General features: G+C 44.5%; 1 protein-coding gene across 1 annotated transcript in view; it reads left to right on the forward strand.

Moving 5' to 3' along the window:
• The window catches only part of wasf1 (WASP family member 1), a 161,006-nt gene extending 140,594 nt beyond the window's left edge, over positions 1-20,412 (forward strand). Inside the window, exons 6-12 of the mRNA XM_070435905.1 lie at positions 1,241-1,272; positions 4,857-4,981; positions 11,660-11,716; positions 15,827-15,999; positions 16,185-16,361; positions 17,702-18,252; positions 18,576-20,412. Of these exons, the coding sequence (XP_070292006.1) occupies positions 1,241-1,272; positions 4,857-4,981; positions 11,660-11,716; positions 15,827-15,999; positions 16,185-16,361; positions 17,702-18,252; positions 18,576-18,736 (1,276 nt within the window). The 3' untranslated portion in view covers positions 18,737-20,412. The remainder of the gene's footprint in view (positions 1-1,240; positions 1,273-4,856; positions 4,982-11,659; positions 11,717-15,826; positions 16,000-16,184; positions 16,362-17,701; positions 18,253-18,575) is intronic.
• The last annotated feature ends 2,828 nt before the right edge of the window (positions 20,413-23,240 follow it).

A 23,240-nucleotide genomic window follows, 5' to 3' on the forward strand; every position in this document is an offset into this window, starting at 1 on the left:
TTTGTGTGATTTGTCACCAAACTCAAAATATTTTTGCTTGGCATAGAGAAAAGGTTTAGCAATTTTAGCTGAGTGAATCTGATTATATTCAAATTTTAAAGAGGTTATTTTTTTATGTTTCTCCATAGATGGATGGCTAGCATTCTCCCTATCCAGTAAGTGYATTTGTCCCTCCAGTTCTACCAATTTRCCCCTGTTTTGCCTACTCCTGGCAGTCTGATAGGAGATGATACAGCCTCTCAAATTAGCCTTCAGTGTTTCCCACAATAATGCTGGGGAAGTCTCTGTGTTGTCGTTGGTATCAAAGAAAAATGTAATTTGGTCTTTAAGATGTTCACAGAATGTTGGTTCTTGTGAGGAGCTGAGGATTCAACCTCCAGAACCTCTCGTTTGGTACAATGTCACCCAACTCAGGGAGAAGGTGAGTGGACTGTGGTCCGAGATTATAATATCATGATACCTCACATTACAGGTATAGGGGAGTAATTTCGCATCAACCAAAAAGTWGTCAATTCGAGTATAAACATTGTGAACATGAGAGTAAAAGCATTATTCCCTACCCGTAGGGTTAGTGATCCTCCATATATCAAATAAGTTAGAATTTCTTATGTAGGTATTCAAGAATTCGCTTGATTAGGAGGTAGGGGTTCGCCGGGTAGATATTGGTCTAGCACACAGTTAAGGTCCCCTCCAATGACCAGGTTAGTATCGGAGATATCTGGAATCAGGGCAAGGACTCTTTTGAAAAAAGAGGGGTTATCAATGTTTGGCCCATAGATATTTAGTAGAGTTACAGAAGTAGAGTGGATCTCTCCTATTACGATCACATAACGACCCTCTTTATCCGCAATAGTGGTTTTATGTAGAAAGGGAATTTCCTTTCCGTACCAGAATTGCTATGCCTCTCGTTTTGGCAGAGAAGTTAGAGTGATACACTTGCCCCACCCACCTACATTTAAGTCTGCCATGAGAATTGTTTTTCAGATGGGTTTCTTGCAAAAATATAATATCAGACAAGAGTGCTTTCAAGTGGGCTAGGACGTTGCCTCTCTTAATTGGTTCGTTTAAACCCTTGACATTCCAGGAAGTGAATGTAAGTCCCGCCCTCCTCTCGTTTGTAGTTCCTATGGTGGCCTGCATAACATGTAACTCAATAAAAAGGTAAGAAAGCGCACCAAACCATCACGATCAACATATGTAGCACAGACACCCGAGCAGTATCCAACCAACCCCTCCCCCCCCGGCAAGCACCTTTACTCTCCACCCTGTCCCCCTACTTTCCCCAACATTTACCCCCCCCATCAACCCACCTTTAACAGGCACACACAAATAGGAGAGAAAAAAATAGAAAAATAAAAATAATAAACACATTGTCTGGCCGATGCCAAAAATGCACGGCGCGACCTCGAACAAGAGGTAAAACAAAAATAAATCACAACTATACGTTCACCTCTCACTATCCTAGAACTTCTACTAACATATGAACTGAGGAGGCTCCCGTGAGTAAAGTGTTCAATTAGCATCTTAACGGCACAAAACATTAACTCGCTATCCAGGTGTCTGCCCCTCCCCAACCATCACCCCCAGTCCTCTGCAAGCAATAAATAAATGGTATGGTAATAAGAATAATGTAAGAATTGACAAATAAATAACGAAACAAAACTAAAATGGGGGAGTATAAGTATATCCATCCAAAAGTGTCAATGATCAAACCTGGAAGGCCACCCAAACAGGCATCGCTCTGAACTCCAACGACAGGTCAGTCGTCTAGCCGGAATGAAAGTGAAATTAACGTTAAATGAGAGCTCTGACCGCCCTCCATTGGTCGGCTCAMCGTCTTACATGTTCGGTAGCCCTTGCTGAGACAGTTTAATAAGGTTTCTCCCGTTATGGTATAGTATGGATTCGAGTCCATGAGCAGACCCTAACACACAATGACAAGGCACTCTAACCCGTACGGGGGATTGGTGTATATTCCCAGATAAACTTCTCTGTGTCCAAAACCGAGGAGAGACAAATCTTCTCACCGGAAGGAGGGTAATTCTGAGTCTTGCAGGGAAGAGCAAGGCTGGGCGAAGATGGAGTTTGTAGAGTTTGGTCATGACATCTCTGTAGCCGGCGTGATGCTTTGCCACATCGGGCGCATAATCCTCATAGACATGGAAGGGGTGTCCTTTATGTAACAGGTTACCCCTCATTCGAGCCTCGCGCAGGATAAGGTCCTTGGTCTTGAAACTGTGACAACAGATGATTACTGGGTGAGGACGTTGGCCTGGTCCAGGCACTGGGACAAGGGCGCGATGAGCACGGTCCAGCTGGGGATCCGACCTAAAAAACATCCGATCCCATTGCATCCCTCAAAATAGCTTGGCGAAGAAGTCGGTGGGGCAAGAGCCAGCCTCTACCCCCTCTGCCAGACCAACAACACAAAGGTTATGACGTCTGGATCGGCCCTCCAGGTCGACCAKATTCACAGAAAGCCTCTGCACACTATCCTGCAAGGACGTGCATAGCTTCTCTAACTCGTCGATCCTACCAGCGTTGAATTCAGAAGCTTTCTCAAGGTCCACAATACTCTGGCCCTGCGAAGCGACCGTTCGAATGGTGCTCTCGATTTTGGTGTCCAGTTCAGCAATAGTAGCCTTAAGATCCTCAGCTATAGCAACACGTAGTWCTCCCAYAGCCCGGGTAAGTTCTGGAAGTGTCACGTTGTTACCTGTGCCTTCCGCCATGTCTGTTTCGTTGTTTGGTGGGGAGTCGGCCTCCGATGTGGATTTATTGTCCTTTGGTCCCTTATTACTCGGCATTTTTACATAGAAAGTTACAATATTGTATTAGAAAGAGGCGTTTGTTGTAAAAAGTGCCATAAAGTAGGTTAAATTAGATTGTTTTTCGAAAATGTTGCAGGAGCTTCGCTCACACACAGCCGTTCACTCCAACATGCTAGCTCCGCCCCCGAGCTGCACTTCCTAACCTCCTGCCAAGTGTAGGATCATATTAGAGACACATATTTCCCTCAGATTACACAGACCCACAAAGAATTCGAAAAAACAAATCCAATTTTGATAAACTCCCATATCTATTGGGTGAAATACCACAGTGCCATCACAGCAGCAAGATTTGTGACCTGTTGTCACAAGAAAAGGGCAACCAGTACAGAACAAACACCATTGTAAACACAATCTCTATTTATGTTTATTTATTTTCCCTTTTGTACTTTAAATATTTATTAATCATTACAACACTGTATATAGACATAATATGACATTTGAAATGTCTTTATTCTTTTGGAACTTTTGTGWGTGTAATGTTTACTGTTAATTATGTATTGTTGTTTCACTTTTGTTCATGATCTATTTCACTTGCTTTGGCAATGTAAACATATGTTTCCCATGCCATTAAAGCCCATTAAATTAAATTAAATTCAGAGAGCCAGCTGGAGATAAATAATCCATAATGAAACCACAGCAAGTGGTCCAGGGCCTTTTATTTGTCTGGGTTCTCAGTTTAATAGTGTGGGTTTAATAGCTGTATGGCTCAGTGTCTGTCTTCTCTAGGACAGATGTCGGCTGTTGAGCTAGTCTATGCTGAGAAGCAGCTGTAGATATCGCTATTTTTTATTTTTGTTTAACCTTTATTTAACTAGGCATGTCAGTTAAGAACAAATTCTTATTTACAATGAAGGCCTACCGGGGAACAGTGGGTTAACTTGTTCAGGGGCAAAACAACAGATTTTTACCTTGTCAGCTCAGGATTTGATCCAGAAACCTTTTGGTTACTGGCCCAATGCCCTAACCACTAGGCTACCTGCCGCTATGGGGCTGCATACAGACAGACACCTCTACTCAGCATGCTCTCTGACCCCTCTGTGTCTCAGTACGTCTGACTCTGACGACTTCTGAAGGACTCCTGAACCACTTTTTGAGTTTCTGTCCTCTCTTTCCCTCCATGCCCCCCCTTTCTTATTTTCTTTCTCTTTCGCTCCTGAACTTCTCACCAGGGGGCTGTCTACTACATCTCAGGCTGTTATTCTTCAGATCCAGCTGCTGCTGCCCTGTCACACACACACACTCACACTCACAATATAAACACGCATAGTACTCAGTCGGAACAGCATTTCTCCCTCTCTCACGCACACGCACACACACACACACACACACACACACACGACACACATGATACACTTACACACTCAAACACACACACCCTACCACTCTGTCACACTCCTGACATCCTTCCCCATGTTGTTGCATATCATTAAACTTCCTCATCTCCTTGTGATGTTCTTTCTTTTCATGTTTCCTCTTCCTCTTGTTATCCCTCTCTCACAATCATTCCCTTTCGTCATCGAACACTCCACATGGTAGCGAGGAAGAAGAGGTGCATTATGGGTTATGTAACCCTCTAAACTCTGTAGGTGACTCAGGGGGTTAACGGAGAAACAAGTATGATGTTATGGCAGAATCTATGGCAAATAGTTCAGCACCTTTTGGTGGTGTCACTGACTAGGATGTGTAAGAGAAGGAGAGAAGAGTCAACGTGGCTATTTGTGCATCTTGGGCACATCGCATTCCCATGTTGATGTGATATGATGGACAAATGTGTGCATGAGGGTGGCATGTGTTTTTTTTTCATCACGGGTTTTGAAGTGATACTTTCCTCCTTCTAGATGGATTATTCCTGGTTAAGGGTGAAGATAGGGTGAAATAAAAAGACAAATTAAAAGATAAAAAGAGAGAGGTCAAATTTGACCCTCATCAGCCATCTCTGGTTTGCAACGCTCTGAGTAGCAGATCTAGGATCAGCAAAACTGACCTTAAATCAGTGTCTAGGGGTAACTCTGGTTTCCTACTGCTCCTACAGGGATGATGGTAAGGAGGGGCTGAAGTTCTACACAAACCCCTCCTACTTTTTTGACCTGTGGAGAGAGAAGATGCTGCAGGACACGGAGGACAAGAGGAAAGAGAAGAGGAAACAGAAGGTAAGAAAGGGCCGCCATTGGCCAGTGGGCCGGGCCATCACCAGCATCCTGTCTTCTTATTGTAGGATTCAGCGTGGTGTTGTGTTTGCACATTGATCCTTAGCTGAGGTGCTGTGTCACCAAGTAGCTTTTGAACCCTAACTCATTTCAGATCGCCTCTCCCTATTATAGGTTTAATCTCAGCCATTATGAGCCCAATATTGAAACTGTTCTCGGATCAGAATTGCCTCTATTATTAGCATCTAGAACCACAGACCATATATGTGGCGAAGGAGACAGTGAAATTAATGAGATAACACTGTAGTCTATGGTCAGTGATTCATACAAACAGACACAAACACAGGAACACACTGGTCGATATGGGTCAGTGGAGTGGAGGAAGATGGGGTGAGCATAAATCACTGAGACACAGAGTGACTTCAGTATATCAACCCAATAGCGTACTCTACACACACACACACACACACACACACACACACACACACACACACACACACACACACACACACGGATCCATTAGCTATGTGTCTCTGTAATAGTTGCGCATTAGGGAGGAAAGGATACACCGTGGTTCTCTGTTGTCTAGTTATTTGCTCTAATTAATGTTTGGATCTGCCTCTTCTTCCCCCCGCGCCTCATGAGGGAGCCTATGTTTGTCCTGAGAGAGACACAAACTTTACACACACATATGCATACACCCACATACCATACACACAATTGCCCTCATGTGGGGCACACACACACACACACACACACACACACACACACAACACACACACACACACACACACACACACACACACCACACACACACACACACACACACAATCATGAGGGAGGCTTTGTGTATCCTCCGAGTTCTCCTCCTCCCTTTCCCCCCACAGTCCCTAAATTACAAAGCAGTCAGCTCCTGTGCAGATGGAGGGGTCTCGTGCCCATAGCCCCGGGGGCTCCCTACGACGCTACTCAGCACCAGCTTGTGTCTCCACGCTTGAGTGGCGGCCATAGCCCTCTCTTCACCATAACCACCAATCGGAGCCCAACTGGTTAGATTTTCAAGCACAACCAAGGAGGGAACCCTGCCAGAGAGGTTTGGGGATATACATGTGATTTGGGTTTTTGTGGTGGTGATGAAGGGTTCAGTCAAAGACTTACAGTCAGAGAACAGGGGACAGTAACAGTCACACCACTATGTATTTAGAAAGACTGGAAATACAGAAATTATATACAAAATAGCTCACGAACAATATATAGATAGAGATACAGTATTTAATAGGCCTTATTTGGTGTAGACAGAGTATTTGAGTTGTGATGGTGGGGAGTTGAGGCCAGATATCAGTCTCAGAAAAGGCCAGTGGAGTTATGGATCACTATTAATTTCTGCTGCACCACAATACACTGGCATCCATTACAGTATAGAGTACAGACCACGTACAAAGAGCGTAGGATGCAGCTCACTGAGCCTAGGGAGGGAGGATTGTAAGACTTACGCTCGCTTGCTGAGGTCATTGAATAATGCAGTTAGATCAGCTGAATATGCCTCTCAGGCAGAGGTGAGTGTGTGTGTGTGTTGTGGTTGGTGTGTTGTGTGTGTGTGTGTGTGTGGTGTGTGTGTGTTGTGTTGTGTGTGTTGTGTGTGTGTGTTGTGTGTTGTGTGTGTGTGTGTGTGTGGTGGTGTGTGTGTGTGGTGTGTGTGTGTGTGTGGTGTGTGTGTGCGATATAGAGAACAGAGAGAGAGTGTACAAGCATCTCTAGAACATCTTTGAGGAGATCAGGGAACTTTTTCCTTTGAGTCAAACACTGGTAGAAAAAAGTACCAACATCCATGGCTCCCCACTGTGTCCATTACCGCCCTCAAATACAATGTTACTGGTCAGGTTCCCCACCCCATGCTCCAACACCCCTGCCCCTCCCGGGGGTTTTCATAGCAACCCCACATTGTTCTGCCGTGCTGAGCTGGCCAGAGATTGAAAGAGGCAGCAGTGCAGTAAGATGGAAGGACAGACTGTCAATAAGCGGCCATGACCACAGCTAATGCACACATCACTGCCTGTTACACTGTCTGGCAAACACATACAGGCTACATAGGGATGTAATCTTGGACAAGGGGCTATGCTATAAGCTATGTGTGTTGTTTCTGGAGCTAGTAGGACAGTTATGTTTGACATAGGGAAGTATATGTATCTTATGAATATATCTAGACTCCTGAAACCTTTCATGCCTTAGATAGTATCCCTCTCTTCCCTACCTCCCTCTCTCTTTCCCTTCGTCCTCTCCTCGGTCTCTTTTGTCGGTCTCTGACTCTGTGCAGATGGAATTGCCTTTTCATGTGTGGCCGGAGAGCCTTATCAGAGTCCCCTCTGAACCCCCTCCCCTCCTTCCCCCAGAGTAGACTGCCCCGCCCCTCAGACCCCGTTCCTGGGACCCTCGGGTTAGCCTGCTGCCCCCCTATCTAACCCCCCCCTCATTTTGGGTTTGCCCTGCCTCAAAGCAGTGCACTGGACTCCCACTAACTCTGCTTCAAACCTCTGCTACTTACCTGGAAACCCTTGCTAATCACCTCTCTAACTACAAGGTGCATCTGACATGATCACTGACTGGTCACTAGTGGGATTCTGCTTAACCTTTTGGGTTAACCTGCCACCCTCTTCCCGCACCTGCTCCCGTGACCACTGACCCCCTCCCACCACTCTTTGGGTTTTGGGTTTCCACTAACTGCCAGGATGGTTGTGATCTGATGTCTGAGCTTGGACTTAATCACATATTTCTCACTGTACTTCACTCCCTGTACTTTACAAGTAGGTATTTTCTACAATGTACTTAGTATACAGTCTCCATGCTAATGACCTAATGATTGTTAGGTAACTGTACCAGGCTGTAAAGGGGACCATAGCTCCCCTCCCTCCCACCCCCAGGACCTCCACAGGGGAGTAGAGAGAGTGCTGGGGGTGGCCTTATGCTGAGCCCGTCACATTACTCACACACACTGTGTACACACACACAGGCTGTGTGTACACAGCAAGACACTCCTGTGTGCCACTGCCACATTCAAATGAAGGAGGACTGCATGGGTTAGTCATACACGGCACTGACATCAGCCACATTTATAACAGTAATGACTAGTGATGCACAAATATGACATTTTTGGCCGATACCCGATATTGTTCTTGCAAAAAAAKACGATACCGATATAATTTGTTTTAGCGTCCTTTTAATCATTCTAGTGCAGTTAAATAGTTACACACACACACTGACCAAAAAGTGATTTTGTCGGCGTTTACGTATGTCCCCATTACCAGTAAAACATCATCAAAACCTATACTTTCACTCACTATTTCTTCCACTTAGCAAAACGACATAATCTGGTTCAGTAGCTAACTATATAGCTAGGTGTAATCATCTAAAATAACCCTAATTTATAAGACATTTCTTAATTGATTAATGGTGGTCGGACCTATCTATGTGAAGCTAGCCACAATTAGGATTAGCCACAATAGTGGACTTTGTGGTTGCCTTCAAAATAAAAGTATGGCATAATTCTACTATTTGTATTCATTTGCATCACTGTCAATTACATACTTTTACTTTGAAGGGAAACCGCAAATTCCACTATTGTGCCTAATCCTTATTGTGGCTAGCTTCACAACACATAACCCGGTCCGGTCGAGCATCACTAGCCAGATGAAGCTAGCTGGCTGCTTATAACATCAGCTTTGGGCAACAGGGTTAAGTAGCTGGCTAGCTATTTATTTTCATGAACTGAAGTTCAATTTCAATAGGTGAACAACAAGTGGCAACCTAGCTAATACTTACTCACAAGGATTCCTAAATCATTGCTAAGAATAATAACTGCAGTTTCTACTGGTCATTGTTTTCAGGCTGGTTGTATTGGTGCTAGCTAGGTACCAAGCTAAACTTAGTTATGCCAGAAGTTGCGGTCTAACCCTAACCCTTTATTACCAACATGGTATTGTAAACACATCGTTCGTGGCCAATGTTTGCTCGTTTATTTTGACAGTGCTACTGTATCTTTTTTGACACGCAAAGACCCAAACGGCGTTCCATAGTATGTATGTCGTGAAGCTAATAGCAGTGACGCTATTACTGTATAACTCCAGTAGGGCAACATCTGAAAAATAGCGCACTTGGTAATGTGTACCGGTGCTCGACCAGTCTGTGAAAGCCAACATCACCCACGACAGAGAACAGTTGATTGTCAAGGGCAATGAATTCCATTATCTTGGCTTTAATGGATTTCTCCTTTGAGTTGTCTCGCTGAAATGTTCATACTCTTTCAAATGACTGCTCGACTTGTCGACTGCTCGATCCACACAGCAGACATTGCGGGCTAGGTTAGGAATGCTGTGTTGCACGTGTAGCGCAACATTTTACGTGGCGTCATTACGTCATGTACCTACATTATATAGGTATGCAGCTTTGACATCAGTTTTTAACATCGGCATTAAATTAGACATCGGGCCGATACCGATGTTGCCATTTTGAGCTAATATTGACCGATTCCGATATGTTCACCGATATATCGTGCATCCCTAGTAATGACACATGTAGTACACACACCCAGTGACCCACATACTCATCACTCATAACCAATAACTGCAAAAGGAAAGGCTTGAGAGAACAATAAACAGGGGGTTTTCACGTCATCTTCTCTGGTGTGTGTGTGCGAGTGTGTGCACCTCTCCATCAGCGTAATGGCCTCTGATTAATCGTGGCTAATCAATGTGCATCACTTTTAAGATTCATTTATGTTTCCTTCTCTCTGCTGTGTGACTACTGACTATCCTGGGCACGACAGGGTGGGAGCGGGGTCAACTGCAATTAGCCAAAAACACCGAGGCTGACACCGGCCCAATCCTTGTCACGTCAAATCACAACCCACCGTTATGTCACGCGCCCACCTGATCATCTGTCATACAAATGAGCATGTGTCACAGAAACAAACTACACTGAACAAAAGTATAAACACAACATGTAAAGTGTTGGTCCCATGTTTCATAAACTGAAATAAAAATCCCAGAAATGTTCCATACTCGCAAAAAGCTTATTTCTCTCAAATGTTGTGCACAAATTTGTTTCCATCCCTGTTAGTGTGCATTTCTCCTTTTCCAAGATAATCCATCCACCTGACAGGTGTGGCATATCAAGAAGCTGAATAAACAGCATGATCATTGCACTAGGGGAAATTGTGCTGGGGACAATAAAAGGCCACTTTAAAATGTGCAGTTTTGTCACACAACACAATGCCACAGATGTCTCATGTTTTGAGGGAGCGTGCAATTGGTATGCTGACTGCTGAATGTCCACCAGAGCTGTTGCCAGATAATTGAATGTTAATTTTTCTACCATAAGCTTGCCTCCAACGTCGTTGGAGAGAATTTGGCAGTATTTGCGCTGAGGAGTATTTCTGTCTGTAATAGATACTTTTTGTGGGGGAAAGAAATATTCTGATTGGCAGGGCCTGGCTCCTATGCCCTCGAAGGCCCACACATGGCTACACCCCTGCCCAGTCATGTGAAATCCATAGATTAGGGCCTAATAAATGTATTTCAATTGACTGATTTCCTTATATGAACTGTATCTCAGTAAAATCTTTGAAATTGTTGCGTTTATATTTTTGTTCAGTATAACAAAATCAGTTATCTATCTGCATGAGTTAGATTAGAGCTAAACTGTAGTTACTAACAGGAATGTTGATTGATCATCAATCAATCAAGCTATTTTTCGTGTGTGCGTGTGTTATTAATGCCACAGTACAAATGGTCACATACAATCCAGTCCAGCGATGTGACCTCCACCTGCTAAGTCTCAAGACTCCAGATATTTCACTGCACATTTGTCTCAACAAATGTCTCACAACAACTGTTATTTCAAACATGTGTTATATCCTAGTGCGTCGTAAGTGTCTCATTACGCTTGTGTGTAGGATGTTTAAGCAAGGTTACATACAAATTATAAAAACAAATGTGCCTAATTAGCATAATGATTTGAGTCAGAGACTTTGCTTAACTAAAGTGCTTGACCACATTGTTGAGATTTCTGCTGCATAGCAACAGAGCAGAAACACCAACTGTCTTTGTGTAGGATGTTGTTGATGGTAAGCTAGCCCAGTGTTTCTATGAATGATGACTCTCTCTTGTTCTTTTGCTGCTTGCCTTCTGCTTCCTTCTGGTGCTAACCATGTTGTGCTAATGCTAAACACCGTTGTCATGTTTTGTTAGTGTGTGTTGTGTCATGCTGCACTATTGTGCATGGGGTGCTTGCTTTGTGCTTTTTGTGTGTTCAAATAGACAATTTTATTTTATGTTGAATTGTACGATTTCTTCATTGTCTTTGTATGGCTGAACAGCTCTGTTATCTTTGAGTTTGTTTGGCACTGCGTGCGTGTGTGTGTGAATGAGTGCTCTCTAGTCCACTCTGTCGTTTGGTTTGTAAGTGGCACATGCACTATGTTAAATTGTATGTTTTGGACTGCCATTGAGTGCAGCTGTGTCATGTAATTTTGTGTTTAACAGAGTTTTGCTTCCTCATCTGTTTCAATGCTCTGCTGCTGCTTTCCTATTTTTGCCACTCTCAGCAGCCAGCGGTACTACGTTCTATTGCGCTGTGTGGTGTTAATTCATGCGCCCTGGTGCTTTTCTTGTCGTTTTGTTCTTGTAGTTGCAGGACCCCCGCATGTATGATCAGGTCTATAGGTACTTAGACCTCCCAGGGCAGGTATGTGATCTCATTACAAACCGTGTGTCTTCTAGTATCAGTGTGTGAAGTGTTGGCAGCTCATAATCCCTAGGACAACAATTAGAAGTGTTATAATGCATTATAAAGACCTAACATCATGTTCGCAGTGATATGGGAACTAGGGAATTTGTAGTGTATTTGGGCAAAAAAGCATAAATGACTAAAGTACAGTCAAATTTTATGGACTTATTTGGATCTTATCTTTTTTAACTTTGGTGTATAATAGACACCATGTTTTGTGTGGTACTGTAAATGTAACAAGCCCTATAATGTAAATGTCAGCATTGTCTTGTTCTATTCAGTCAGTCAGTCCTACAGCTTTCCTTTCTCACCTATTCTAAGTTCTGCCTTCAACTTATTCTGTCGTGTGTGCCACCTTCTGTGTGTCCTGTTTATATTGTTAGGTTCTTATTTTTCAGAGTAAATAACTCACGGACACTAGAGAAGCTTTAACCAAGTTTAATTCTTCCCAAAGGTTCTGTACAGCTGTAACTCAGACAGCAAACATTTTCTCACCATCACAGTTATACATCCCACTTAAGACACTCATTCTCTCCAATCCTTACATCTTATGGTTCTACAGGAAGAGGGTAACCAGATACTAAACCCTGATTACTCCCTTAAGGGGATCTGACCTCACCTGACCTCAACCCCTCCTTCACCTAATCCACAGATGTCCATCTGTCTCCCCTATCTCAACACGTTGCTCTCCTCCCTTCCACCCAACACATTCCAAAGCTATCTGTCTTCCTACAGAGAACCATTAACTTCTGACATTAAAACCCAGTCTCTTTCACTCCTTCTATTCAAGGCTTCTTCTCTATCATTTATTTAATATCTCAATGTTCAAAGTTTAGGCCAATTCGAAAAATATACAGTGCATTCAGAAAGTATTCAGACCCCTTGACTTTTTCCACATATTGTTACGGTACAGCCTTATTCTAAAATTGATGTTTATATTTTTTTCTCATCAATCTACACACAAAACCCCACAATGACAAAGCAAAAACAGGTTGTAATACTTTTTTGCAAATGTTTAAAAAAAAAACGGAATTATCATATTTACATAAGTATTCAGACCTTTTACTCAGTACTTTGTTGAAGAACCTTTGGCAGCGATTACAGCCTCGAATCTTCTTGGGTATGACGCTACAAGCTTGGCACACCTGCATTTGGGAAGTTTATCCCTTCTCTAAGCTCTCAGGTCTCTCCAGAGATGTTCGATGGGGTTCAAGTCCGGGCTCTGGCTGGGCCACTCAAGGACATTCAGAGACTTTTCCCGAAGCCACTCCTGCGTTGTCTTGGCTGTGTGCTTAGGGTTGTTGTCCTGTTGAAAGGTGAACCTTCTCCCGAGTCTGTCCTGAGCGCTCTGGAGCAGGTCTTCATCYAGGATCTCTATGTACTTTGCTCTGTTCATCTTTCCCTCGTTCCTGACTAGTCCCCCAATCCCTGCTGCTGAACAAAATCCCCACAGCATGATGCTGCCACCACCATGCGTCACTATAGGGATGGTGCCAGGTTTCCTCCAGACGCTTGGCATTCAGGCCAAATAGTTCAATCTAGATGTCATCAGACCAGAGAATCTTGTTTCTCATGGGGGCTGTCATGTGCCTTTTACTGAGGAGTGGCTTCTGTCTGGCCACTCTACCATGAAGGCCTCCAGCTGGCTGGAGTGTTTAGGGACATATTCAATCTCTCCCTATCCCAGTCTGCAGTCCCCACTTGCTGTACACCATTGTTCCTGTAGCCAAGAAAGCAAAGGTAACTGAACTAAATGACTATCGCCCCGTAGCACTCACTTCCGTCATCATGAAGTGCCTCGAGAGGCTAGTTAAGGATCATATCACCTCTACCTTACCTGACACCCTAGACCCACTTCTATGTGCATACCGCCCCAATAGATCCACAGACGATGCAATCGCCATCGCACTGCACACAGCCCTATCCCATCTGGACAAGAGGAATACCTATGTAAGAATGGATTTATTGTGAAGGTGTAGGCTATATTACATGGATTTATTTGACTTTTTAAGATGTAGATGTTCCAAAGGTCTGCATCAGAGGCTTGTAGGCTATGTGTGGAAGCCAGGAGATGCTAAATGTGTTTATGTTAATTAACGGGTCAATTACCGTGAGACTGTCAGTTATTTGCTTGACAATCACCGGTTGATGGAATTTCATGACCGCTACAGCCCTAGTGGTGCGGTCAGCCCAACGCATCGCCGGGGGCACACTGCCTGCCCTCCAGGACACCTACAGCACCCGATGTCACGGCCTGTTCACCCCGCTACCATCCAGAAGGCGAGGTCAGTACAGGTGTATCAAAGATGGGACAGAGAGAATGAAAAACAGCTTCTATCTCAAGGCCAAATAGCCATCACTAGCCGGCTACCACCCAGTTACTCCACCCTGCACCTTAGAGGCTGCTGCCCTATAGACATAGACATGGAATCACAGTCACTTTAATAATGGAAAACGAGTCACTTTAATAATGTTTACATACTGCTTGACTCATTTCATATGAATATATTGTATTCTGTTCTACTGTATTTTAGTCAATGCCAGTTCGACATTGCTCGTCCTAATATTTATATATTTCTTAATTCCATTKTTTTACTTTTAGTTTTGTGTGTATTGTTGTGAACTGTTAGATACTACTGCACTGTTGAAGCTAGGAACACAAACATTTCACTACACCCGCAATAACATCTGCTAAATATGTGTATATGACCAATAATATGTGATTTGATTGGTGGAGTACTGCAGAGAAGGTTGTCCTTCTGGAAGGTTCTCCCATCTCCACAGAGGAACTCTGGAGATCTGTCAGAGTGACCATTGGGTTCTTGGTCACCTCCCTGACCAAAGCCATTCTCCCCCGATTGCTCAGTTTGGCCAGGCATCCAGCACTAGGAAGAGTCTTGGTGGTTCCAAACTTCTTCCATTTAAGAATGATGGAGGCCACTGTGTTCTTGGGGACCTTCAATGCTTCAGACATTTTTTGGTACCCTTCCCCAGATCTGTTCCTCGACACAATCCTGTCTTGGAGCTCTACAGACAATTCCTTCGACCTCATGACTTGGTTTTTGCTCTGACATGCACTGTCAACTGTGGGACCTTATATAGACAAGTGTGTGCCTTTCCAAATCATGTCCAATCAATTGAATTTATCACAGGTGGACTCCAATCAAGTTGTAGAAGCATCTCAAGGATGAACAATGGAAACAGGATGCACCTGAGCTCAACTTCAAGTCTCATAGCAAATGGTCTGAGTGCTTACGTAAATAATGCATTTCTGTTTTATTTTTWATTTTTATTGCAAACATTTCTAAAAACCTGTTTTTGCTTTGTCATTATGGGATTGTGAGCATTTTTTTATGTAATACATTTTAGAGTAAGGCTGTAACGTAACAAAATGTGGAAAAAGGGAAGGGGTCTGAATACTTTCCGAATAGACTGTATGTGTAGAATGAGCATCCTACTCTGTGTCTATGTAAATATTGCTTAGTCTCCAATGAAATTAGTCTCCAATGAAAATGAGAGGATTCGCTATGACAACAGCAGCTGTGCAAAACCAAAATAATATTTGCTTATGAGGCTTTACTTATGTGTGTGTGCGCGCGCCGCCTAGATGATGGATGTTTCGTTTTTAGTTACGGCCACAGAAATGTATGCACTCTCTCTCTATTCAATCTCTTTTCTCTCTGTTGCCTCCTGTCTTTCAACTCACCTCTCTCTCGCTCTCTATGTAAAATTAACAGATAGTTAATCCCCCTTAAAAGAGTTAGATGCACTATTGTAAAGTGGTTGTTCCACTGGATATCATAAGGTGAATGCACCAATTTGTAAGTCGCTCTGGATAAGAGCGTCTGCTAAATGACTTAAATGTAAATGTAAATGTAGTTCTTCCTACACCCCTCATGTCATGTCTGCTTTGATCACAAGTGGGGGACTTGTGATCAAAGCAGACATGAGGGGTGTAGGAAAGTTCTGTGTTTCTGTCTAATAGTTCTGTGCAGATTAAAACTCTAGTTTCTCTCTCTCTCGTGGCTGTRCTCTCTTCCTTCTCCTCCTCCATCGTCTCTCCTCCAGGTAAGGGGAAACGACCGTACTCTGGAGACTGAGAAGGTACCGCGGGTGCCTCATGACCGGAAGAAGGAGTGGCAGAAACTGGCGCTGGGGGCAGAGCTAGCTGAGGACGACTCTGAGGAGGCCTTGAAAGAAAGAGAGGCTAACGGTTCCGCCACCTACCACGACAGGTCTGGGTGAGTGTGCATGTGCGCTTCCTTGTATCTCCGTACATGGAGCATTGTGGAATGCTATTAAACCCCAACGCTATTCTATATGGAGCATTTGTGACCCCCCCCCCTTTTTGTGTCTTCCCCCAGAGCTCCTTTGCATATGGAGTGGATGTGTCCCACTCTAACTCTTCCCCCTCTCTCTTTCTCAGAGCTCCTATGTACTTGGAAGGGATGGACGGGCCGTTCTCCCTAGCAGCGCTGCCCTACAGTCAAATGAACGAGCTGCTGAACCGTCCTGGGGACAGAATGTACACGCGACCCCACGACCCCCCACCACTGCCCCCCATGCACCTTCTGGGAGACATCAAACCCCCCTCCATGATCAGGTGGGTGACACACACACAAACACAGAGGCAGACACACACACAGGCACACAAAGTCTTCCCACCACCTCTTTGGCTCTCTGGCTTTGACTCTGAGGACGCTATTCAAGTGAATACAAATGAATAAAAAAATMTCCAGTTCAGTTCTATTCTCTGCTTTGTTGCTCTGTTCTCTAGCCAATTGTGTTGTGTTTTGTTCTGGTTAACTCTAATGATGGGACGCGAGCGGGTGCAGATGTGTTTCCCATCCCCAGAATTTTCTTATCTGAGCGTGGGCAGAGGAAATGAGGGAAGTATGAACACATGGCTGGATGGGATGGGAGGGGAGGGAGCGGGGATAGTGGATCGAAGGTGAGTACAGATAGAGCTGTGGAAGGGATCGATAAGGTGTTAAGGCTAGCGAGGGCCTAGGCAGACGTCTTCCCTGTAGAGCTAACACAGTCCTCACTCTTCCAATCTCTGGAGGAATCAGAGAAGAGAGAGGGAATAAGGACACTGGAGCAGTTTCTCTCTCTCTTGCTCTTTCTATCTACCCCCTCTCTCCTTATTGCTCTCTCTGCTCTCTCCCCCATCTCTCATTTTGCTCTTTCCTCTCCCCTCCCCATCTCTCATTTTGTTCTCTCTCCAGATTATTGTTGTGTTTCAATCTTTCTTTTGCCTTTTCTCTCGTTCTGTATAGACCATGCATGTCAGACTAATTTATCTTGATAGGTTTGACACACACAGTGTTTGAATGACTAGACATCACTTATGTAATGCTTAGCATGACAAGTAAGTGTAAGTCAGGGACAGGAAGAGATCGGGATAGATGCGGAGAGAGAGAGAGAGAACATGTCAGGAGAAATTACCTCAAAGAGAGTGAGAGAAAGAGACAGAGCGAGCGAGAAAACCTGTAGTACACTCACCCTTTGTGTTGACCTTTGTTTTCAGCCCAGACGTATTGACTCTAGATCAGTGTTTCCCAACCCTGGTCCTCGAGTACCCCCAACAGTACACATTTTATTGTATCCCTGGACAAGCACACCTGATTCAACTTGTCAGCTAATCCTCCAGCCCTCAATGAGTTAAATGAGATGTGTTTGTCAAGGGCTACAACGAAACGGTGTACTGTTGGGGGTACTCAAGGACCAGGTTTGGGAAACACGGCTCTAGATGGCACCGGACATAACACAGTACAGCTTTCTCCTTCTTGCTTTACTTTCCATCTCCCTGTTATCTCCACTAGATTTTCTTCAATTTCTTGCTCTCTCTTGCCCCCCCAACCTGATTATAAGTTAGCTTCCGGTTAACAGTACCTCTTTCTCTTTGTTTCTCTCTCTCTCTCTGTCTCTCTCTCTCCTCAGCTCCAGTTCAGGTTTTTCAGACAGCAGACCCCAGTCTCCAGCACAGATGCATGGCTTCAATTCCACCACCCCTCCCCCTCCGCCTCCCCCCTTGCCTCCTCCACCTCCCCCCTTGCCTTCCATGTCCAGCTCTGGCCCACGGGGCACCCCTCCTCCCCCTATCCCTCCTCTACCAGTCCAGCAGCAGCCCCCGGCCATCCCCCCTCCCCCCGCCCCCCTCCAGATCGCCCCTGGCGTCCTCCACCCTGCCCCTCCTCCCGTGGCTCCTCCCCTCCACCTCTCCTCCCCGGCCCGCCGCCAAAAGATCCTGGACAAGGGCCCGCCCCCTGGCCAATCAGATGGCACTGTACTGCCCCRGCCCCCTCCTCCTCCTCTGCCTCTCCCAGGAGCACGGAGCTCCTCCCCCTGCCCGCCGGGCCCGCCCCCCGTGCCTTCCTTCCTGTCAGGTGCCGTGGGGTCCCCAGCCTCTCACTCCAGTGGGAAGAAACATTCTGCCAGCCTGCCGCCCATCAGCGATGCACGCAGCGTCTTATTGGAGGCCATCCGCAAAGGTGGGTGGTGCCTCAGTGTATCAGCCAGTAGATCTGGGTATTGTGGTAATATGGTAGCGTCCGAAGCTCAATGTGCTTGGTCATTGGACAGTTTTAAAACAGAAAAAAGCTGTTCCATTCTGTCTTATAGGTTGCCATAATCTAAAGTAGTGTTCCTTTTAAAGGTAACTAGCTAGCACTTTGTCTTGTCCTTGATGCTGAGGACAGAGAAAGAGAGTTGGACTTATGTGACCGACTTATGTGACCTCTCTCTCTCTGCCCCCACCCTACCACTCCCTCCTTCCCCCTCCTTCCCCCTCCCTTTTTTGCCTCCCTCCCCCCAGGAATCCAGCTCAGGAAGGTGGAAGAGCAGAGGGAGCAGGAGGCGGCCAAACACGAGCGTGTGGGGAACGACGTGGCCACCATCCTGTCCCGACGCATCGCCGTCGAGTACTCCGACTCGGAGGATGAGTCCGAGTTCGACGAGGGAGACTGGATGGAGTGAACGAGATGGAGGGAGAGAAGAAGAGAAGGGGACAGAGGGCAAAACTGTCACCCAACTGTACCCCCCTTTCGAGATGTCAGAAGTTTATCCTTACAACTGCTCTCCTCTGTCAGTCCTGTTTTACTTCCCTCTCATGCACTACTCTACACCACTCTCTCTCTCTCTCTCCCCCTCTCCCTCTCCCTCTCCCTCTCCCTCTCCCTCTCCCTCTCCCTGTCAATTACTGTTCTTCTATGTCTGTTTGGATGAAAAGCTCCATGTCAGTTGTTTGTTCCATGTGTTCTGGTCGGGTTATGTTTTTGTACTCATTTTTCTACACTACTGCACATCGTTCAGTTGCTGTCATGTTATTTTCCTTCTTTATCCTCCAATAGTATGAAATCCTCCTCGTGTACAGTTGTTTCAAAAATAACCTTTTAAAGAAAAACTGTTGGTGAAGAACGACACATTTTTTTTATTTCCTGTTTGTTTCTCAGCTGTTCAGTATTAACGTGACAAAGTGGCATGACACTTTTGTCCTTAGTACTGTCCTGCCTCCTGGTGGGCCAAAGTGGAGGTGAATGGATTCTGTATTTTATTATCTCTTCTTGGAGTTTCTTTTCTAACAGAAAAACACATGCAGTTTTTAAATGGGCCAGTTGTTGCCAATATGAACTACTTGAAGGATGGTAGCCATCCTGAATATCAGTCGGCTGTGGTTATTTGCTGAGGTGATTTATTGGAGTTGTTCTGTGTTTTTATATCATCCGGATTTGACTTATTACCTTGGAACAAGGAAAATATTGTGGTGATGATATGTTATGTGATGACTGTTGTATGATTCTGATGATGAAGATGAAGAAGAATGGTGTATGGTGAGATATTAGAATAATCAGAACCACTTAACAGTAGTGTCCCACTGGGCACACACAGGTCTAATCAACGTTGTTTCCACTTCATTTCAATGAAATTATGTTGACCCAACGTGGAATAGACGTTGAGTTGACGTCTTTGCTCAGTGGGGTCTGACCAATAGGAACCACTTATAGAAGGCAGATTATTTCTCTGTGTGTTAGCTAACGAGATGCCTTACCTCGTTTGACTCTAGAAAACTAAATAAGGGCTCTATTCAATCTGTATCGCTGAAGCGTTACAGATTGTGCAATTCAAATTTTAAGATAATTTCCGATTGAGCCGACAGGTGGTGCGTTTACCGTGAATGCAGTCTCCGCTAACTCGGGAACATTGCCTTTACATTTCAATCACGCTGTAATGCTGATCTTCAGCGATACACATTGAATCGAGCCCTAACAGTTACTATGAAGAATTTAAATGAATTAACGCCATTAGTCTACCTGTGTTTCTGCTGCCAAGGGGGCAGGGCCATGATGAGAAAGAGGGATTCATCTGCCTTCACGGCTCCCTTTGAAGATGTCTGCCGTCCTTTTCTTTATTTTATCTTTCTTTCGTTCTTTCWTGCCTTATTGTTTGTACAGACATATTGTTGAGTTGATGAATGTATTGTGCTGTTACTACTTTTTGCCTGTTCTGGTATGAATTAACTGGTTCTATGTTTGGGGAGTGGGAGAGAGGAAAATGAACCCTGGGTTAAAAAAATATACTGTATAACATGTCACTTATGTAACTGTTGACTGTAACAGTTTGCCTGAGTTAATAAAAGCTAATGTTATGTTTCAGGAGTTGTTGTTGTGTGTTTTATTATTGTGACTTTTAACTATTAAGCTTTTATTAAACCTCGTCCACTTTAATGGGATTTCTTCAACATTCTGAAGCTCCCATTATTAAAAACTCAAATTCTTAGCCGTGACTTCCAAAGGTTTTTTCCACTGTAAACACATCAGCTACATTTACCACTTTCCCAACAAGTTATACAACAACTTAGTGTATGAAATCTTTTTAAACAAATACAGTTTTGACCACTTTCCCAAAAAGTTAGACAAAAATGTTGAGCATATGAAATCTTCGTATACTTATCTGCTATTTAAATCGGGAAACAATTTTTTTTTCGACCAATCAAGGTGTTTTCGCAAACGCATTATTTTTTACAAATTTACATTTACATTTAAGTCATTTAGCAGACGCTCTTATCCAGAGCGACTTACAAATAACAGACATTTTGACCACTTTCCCAACAAACTTATGAAAGAGTATGGTCTAATTATCTGGTATCATATAAACTCATATAAGACATGGAACATTTTGTAGAATGGCAGGATATTCACTTTAAAATTGCAACATTATCTCTCAATTTAAATCCAATTTTATTGGTCACATACACGTGTTTAGCAAATGTTATTGTGCAGTAATTTCTAACAAGTAATATCTAACAATTTCACAACAATACACTCAATACACACAAATCTAAGCAAAGGAATGGAATTAAGAATATATCAATATTTGGACGAGCAATATCAGCGCGGCATAGACTAAGATACAGTACAATAGAATAGAATACAGTATATACATATGAGATGGGTAATGCAAAATATGTAAACATTATTAAGGTGACAAGTGTTCCATTATTAAATTGGCCAGTGATTTCACGTCTATGTATATAGGGCAGCAGCCTCTAACGTGCTAGTGATTGCTATTTAACAGTCTGATGGCCTTGAGATAAACTCAGCAAAAAAATAAACATCCCTTTTTCACGACCCTGTCTTTCAAACATAATTCGTAAAAATCCAAATAACTTCACAGATCTTCATTGTAAATGGTTTAAACACTGTTTCCCATGCTTGTTCAATGAACCATAAACAATGAACATGCACCTGTGGAATGGTCATTAAGACACTAACAGCTTACAGACGGTAGGCAACTAAGGTCACAGTTATGAAAACTTAGGACACTAAAGAGGCCTTTCTACTAATTCTGAAAAACACGAAAAGAAAGATACACAGGGTCCCTGCTCATCTGCGTGAACGTGCCTTAGGCATGCTGCAATGAGGCATGAGGACTGCAGATGTGGCCAGGGCAATAATTTGCAATGTCCGTACTGTGAGACGCCTAAGACAGCGCTACAGGGAGACAGGATGGACAGCTGATCGTCCTCACAGTGGCAGACCACGTGTAACAACACCTGAACAGGATCGGTACATCCGAACATGACACCTGCTGGACAGGTACAGGATGGCAACAACAACTGCCTGAGTTACACCAGGAACGCACAATCCCTCCATCAGTGCTCAGACTGTCCGCAATAGGCTGAGCGAGGCTGGACTGAGGGCTTGTAGGCCTGTTGTAAGGCAGGTCCTCACCAGACATCACCGGCAACAACGTCGCCTATGGGCACAAACCCACCGTCGCTGGACCAGACAGGACTGGCAAAGTCTGACGAGTCGCGGTTTTGTCTCACCAGGGGTGATGGTCGGATTCGCGTTTATCGTTGAAGGAATGAGCGATACACCGAGGCCTGTATTCTGGAGCGGGATTGATTTGGAGGTGGAGGGTCCGTCATGGTCTGGGGCAGTGTGTCACAGCATCATCGGACTGAGCTTGTTGTCATTACAGGCAATCTCAACGCTGTGCGTTACAGGAAAGACCTCCTCCCTCATGTGATACCCTTCCTGCAGGCTCATCCAGAAATGACCCTCCAGCATGACAATACCACCAGCCATACTGCTCATTCTGTGAGTGATTTCCTGCAAGACAGGAATGTCAGTGTTCTGRCATGGCCAGCGAAGAGCCCGGATCTCAATCCCATTGAGCACTTCTGGGACCTGTTGGATCGGAGGGTGAGGGCAAGGGCCATTTCCCCCAGATATGTCCGGGAACTTGCACGTACCTTGGTGGAAGAGTGGGGTAACATCTCACAGCAAGAACTGGCAAATCTGGTGCAGTCCATGAGGAGGAAATGCACTGCAATACTTAATGCAGCTGGTGGCCACACCAGATACTGACTGTTACTTTTGATTTTGGCCCTTTGTTCAGGGACACATTATTCAATTTCTGTTAATCACATGTCTGTGGAACTTGTTCAGTTTATGTATCAGTTGTTGAATCTTGTTATGTTAATACAAATATTTATACATGTTTAGTTTGCTGAAAATAAACACAGTTGACAGTGAGAGGACTTTTCCTTTATTTGCTGAGTTTAGAAGCTGTGATTCAGTCTCTCGGTCCCAGCTTTGATGCACCTGTACTGATCTCGCCTTCTGGATGATAGAGTGGTGAACAGGCAGTGGCTCGGGTGGTTGTTGTCCTTAAAGATCTTTCTGGCCTTCCTGTGACATTGGGTGCTGTAGGTGTCCTGGAGGGCAGGTAGTTTGACCCCGGTGATGCGTTGGGCAGACCGCACCACCCTCTGGAGAGGCCTGTGGTTGCAGTTGCTGTACCAGGTGGTGATACAGCCCGACAGGATGCTCTCATTTGTGCATCTGTAAAATTTTGTGAGGGTTTTAGGTGACAAGCCAAATTTCTTCAGCCTCCTGAGGTTGAAGAGGCACTGTTGCGCCTTCTTCACCACACTGTCTGGGTGGGTGAACCATTTCAGTTTGTCAGTGATGTG

The sequence above is a fragment of the Salvelinus sp. IW2-2015 genome, linkage group LG28 (assembly GCF_002910315.2).
Source record: "Salvelinus sp. IW2-2015 linkage group LG28, ASM291031v2, whole genome shotgun sequence".
Lineage (NCBI taxonomy): Eukaryota > Metazoa > Chordata > Actinopteri > Salmoniformes > Salmonidae > Salvelinus > Salvelinus sp. IW2-2015.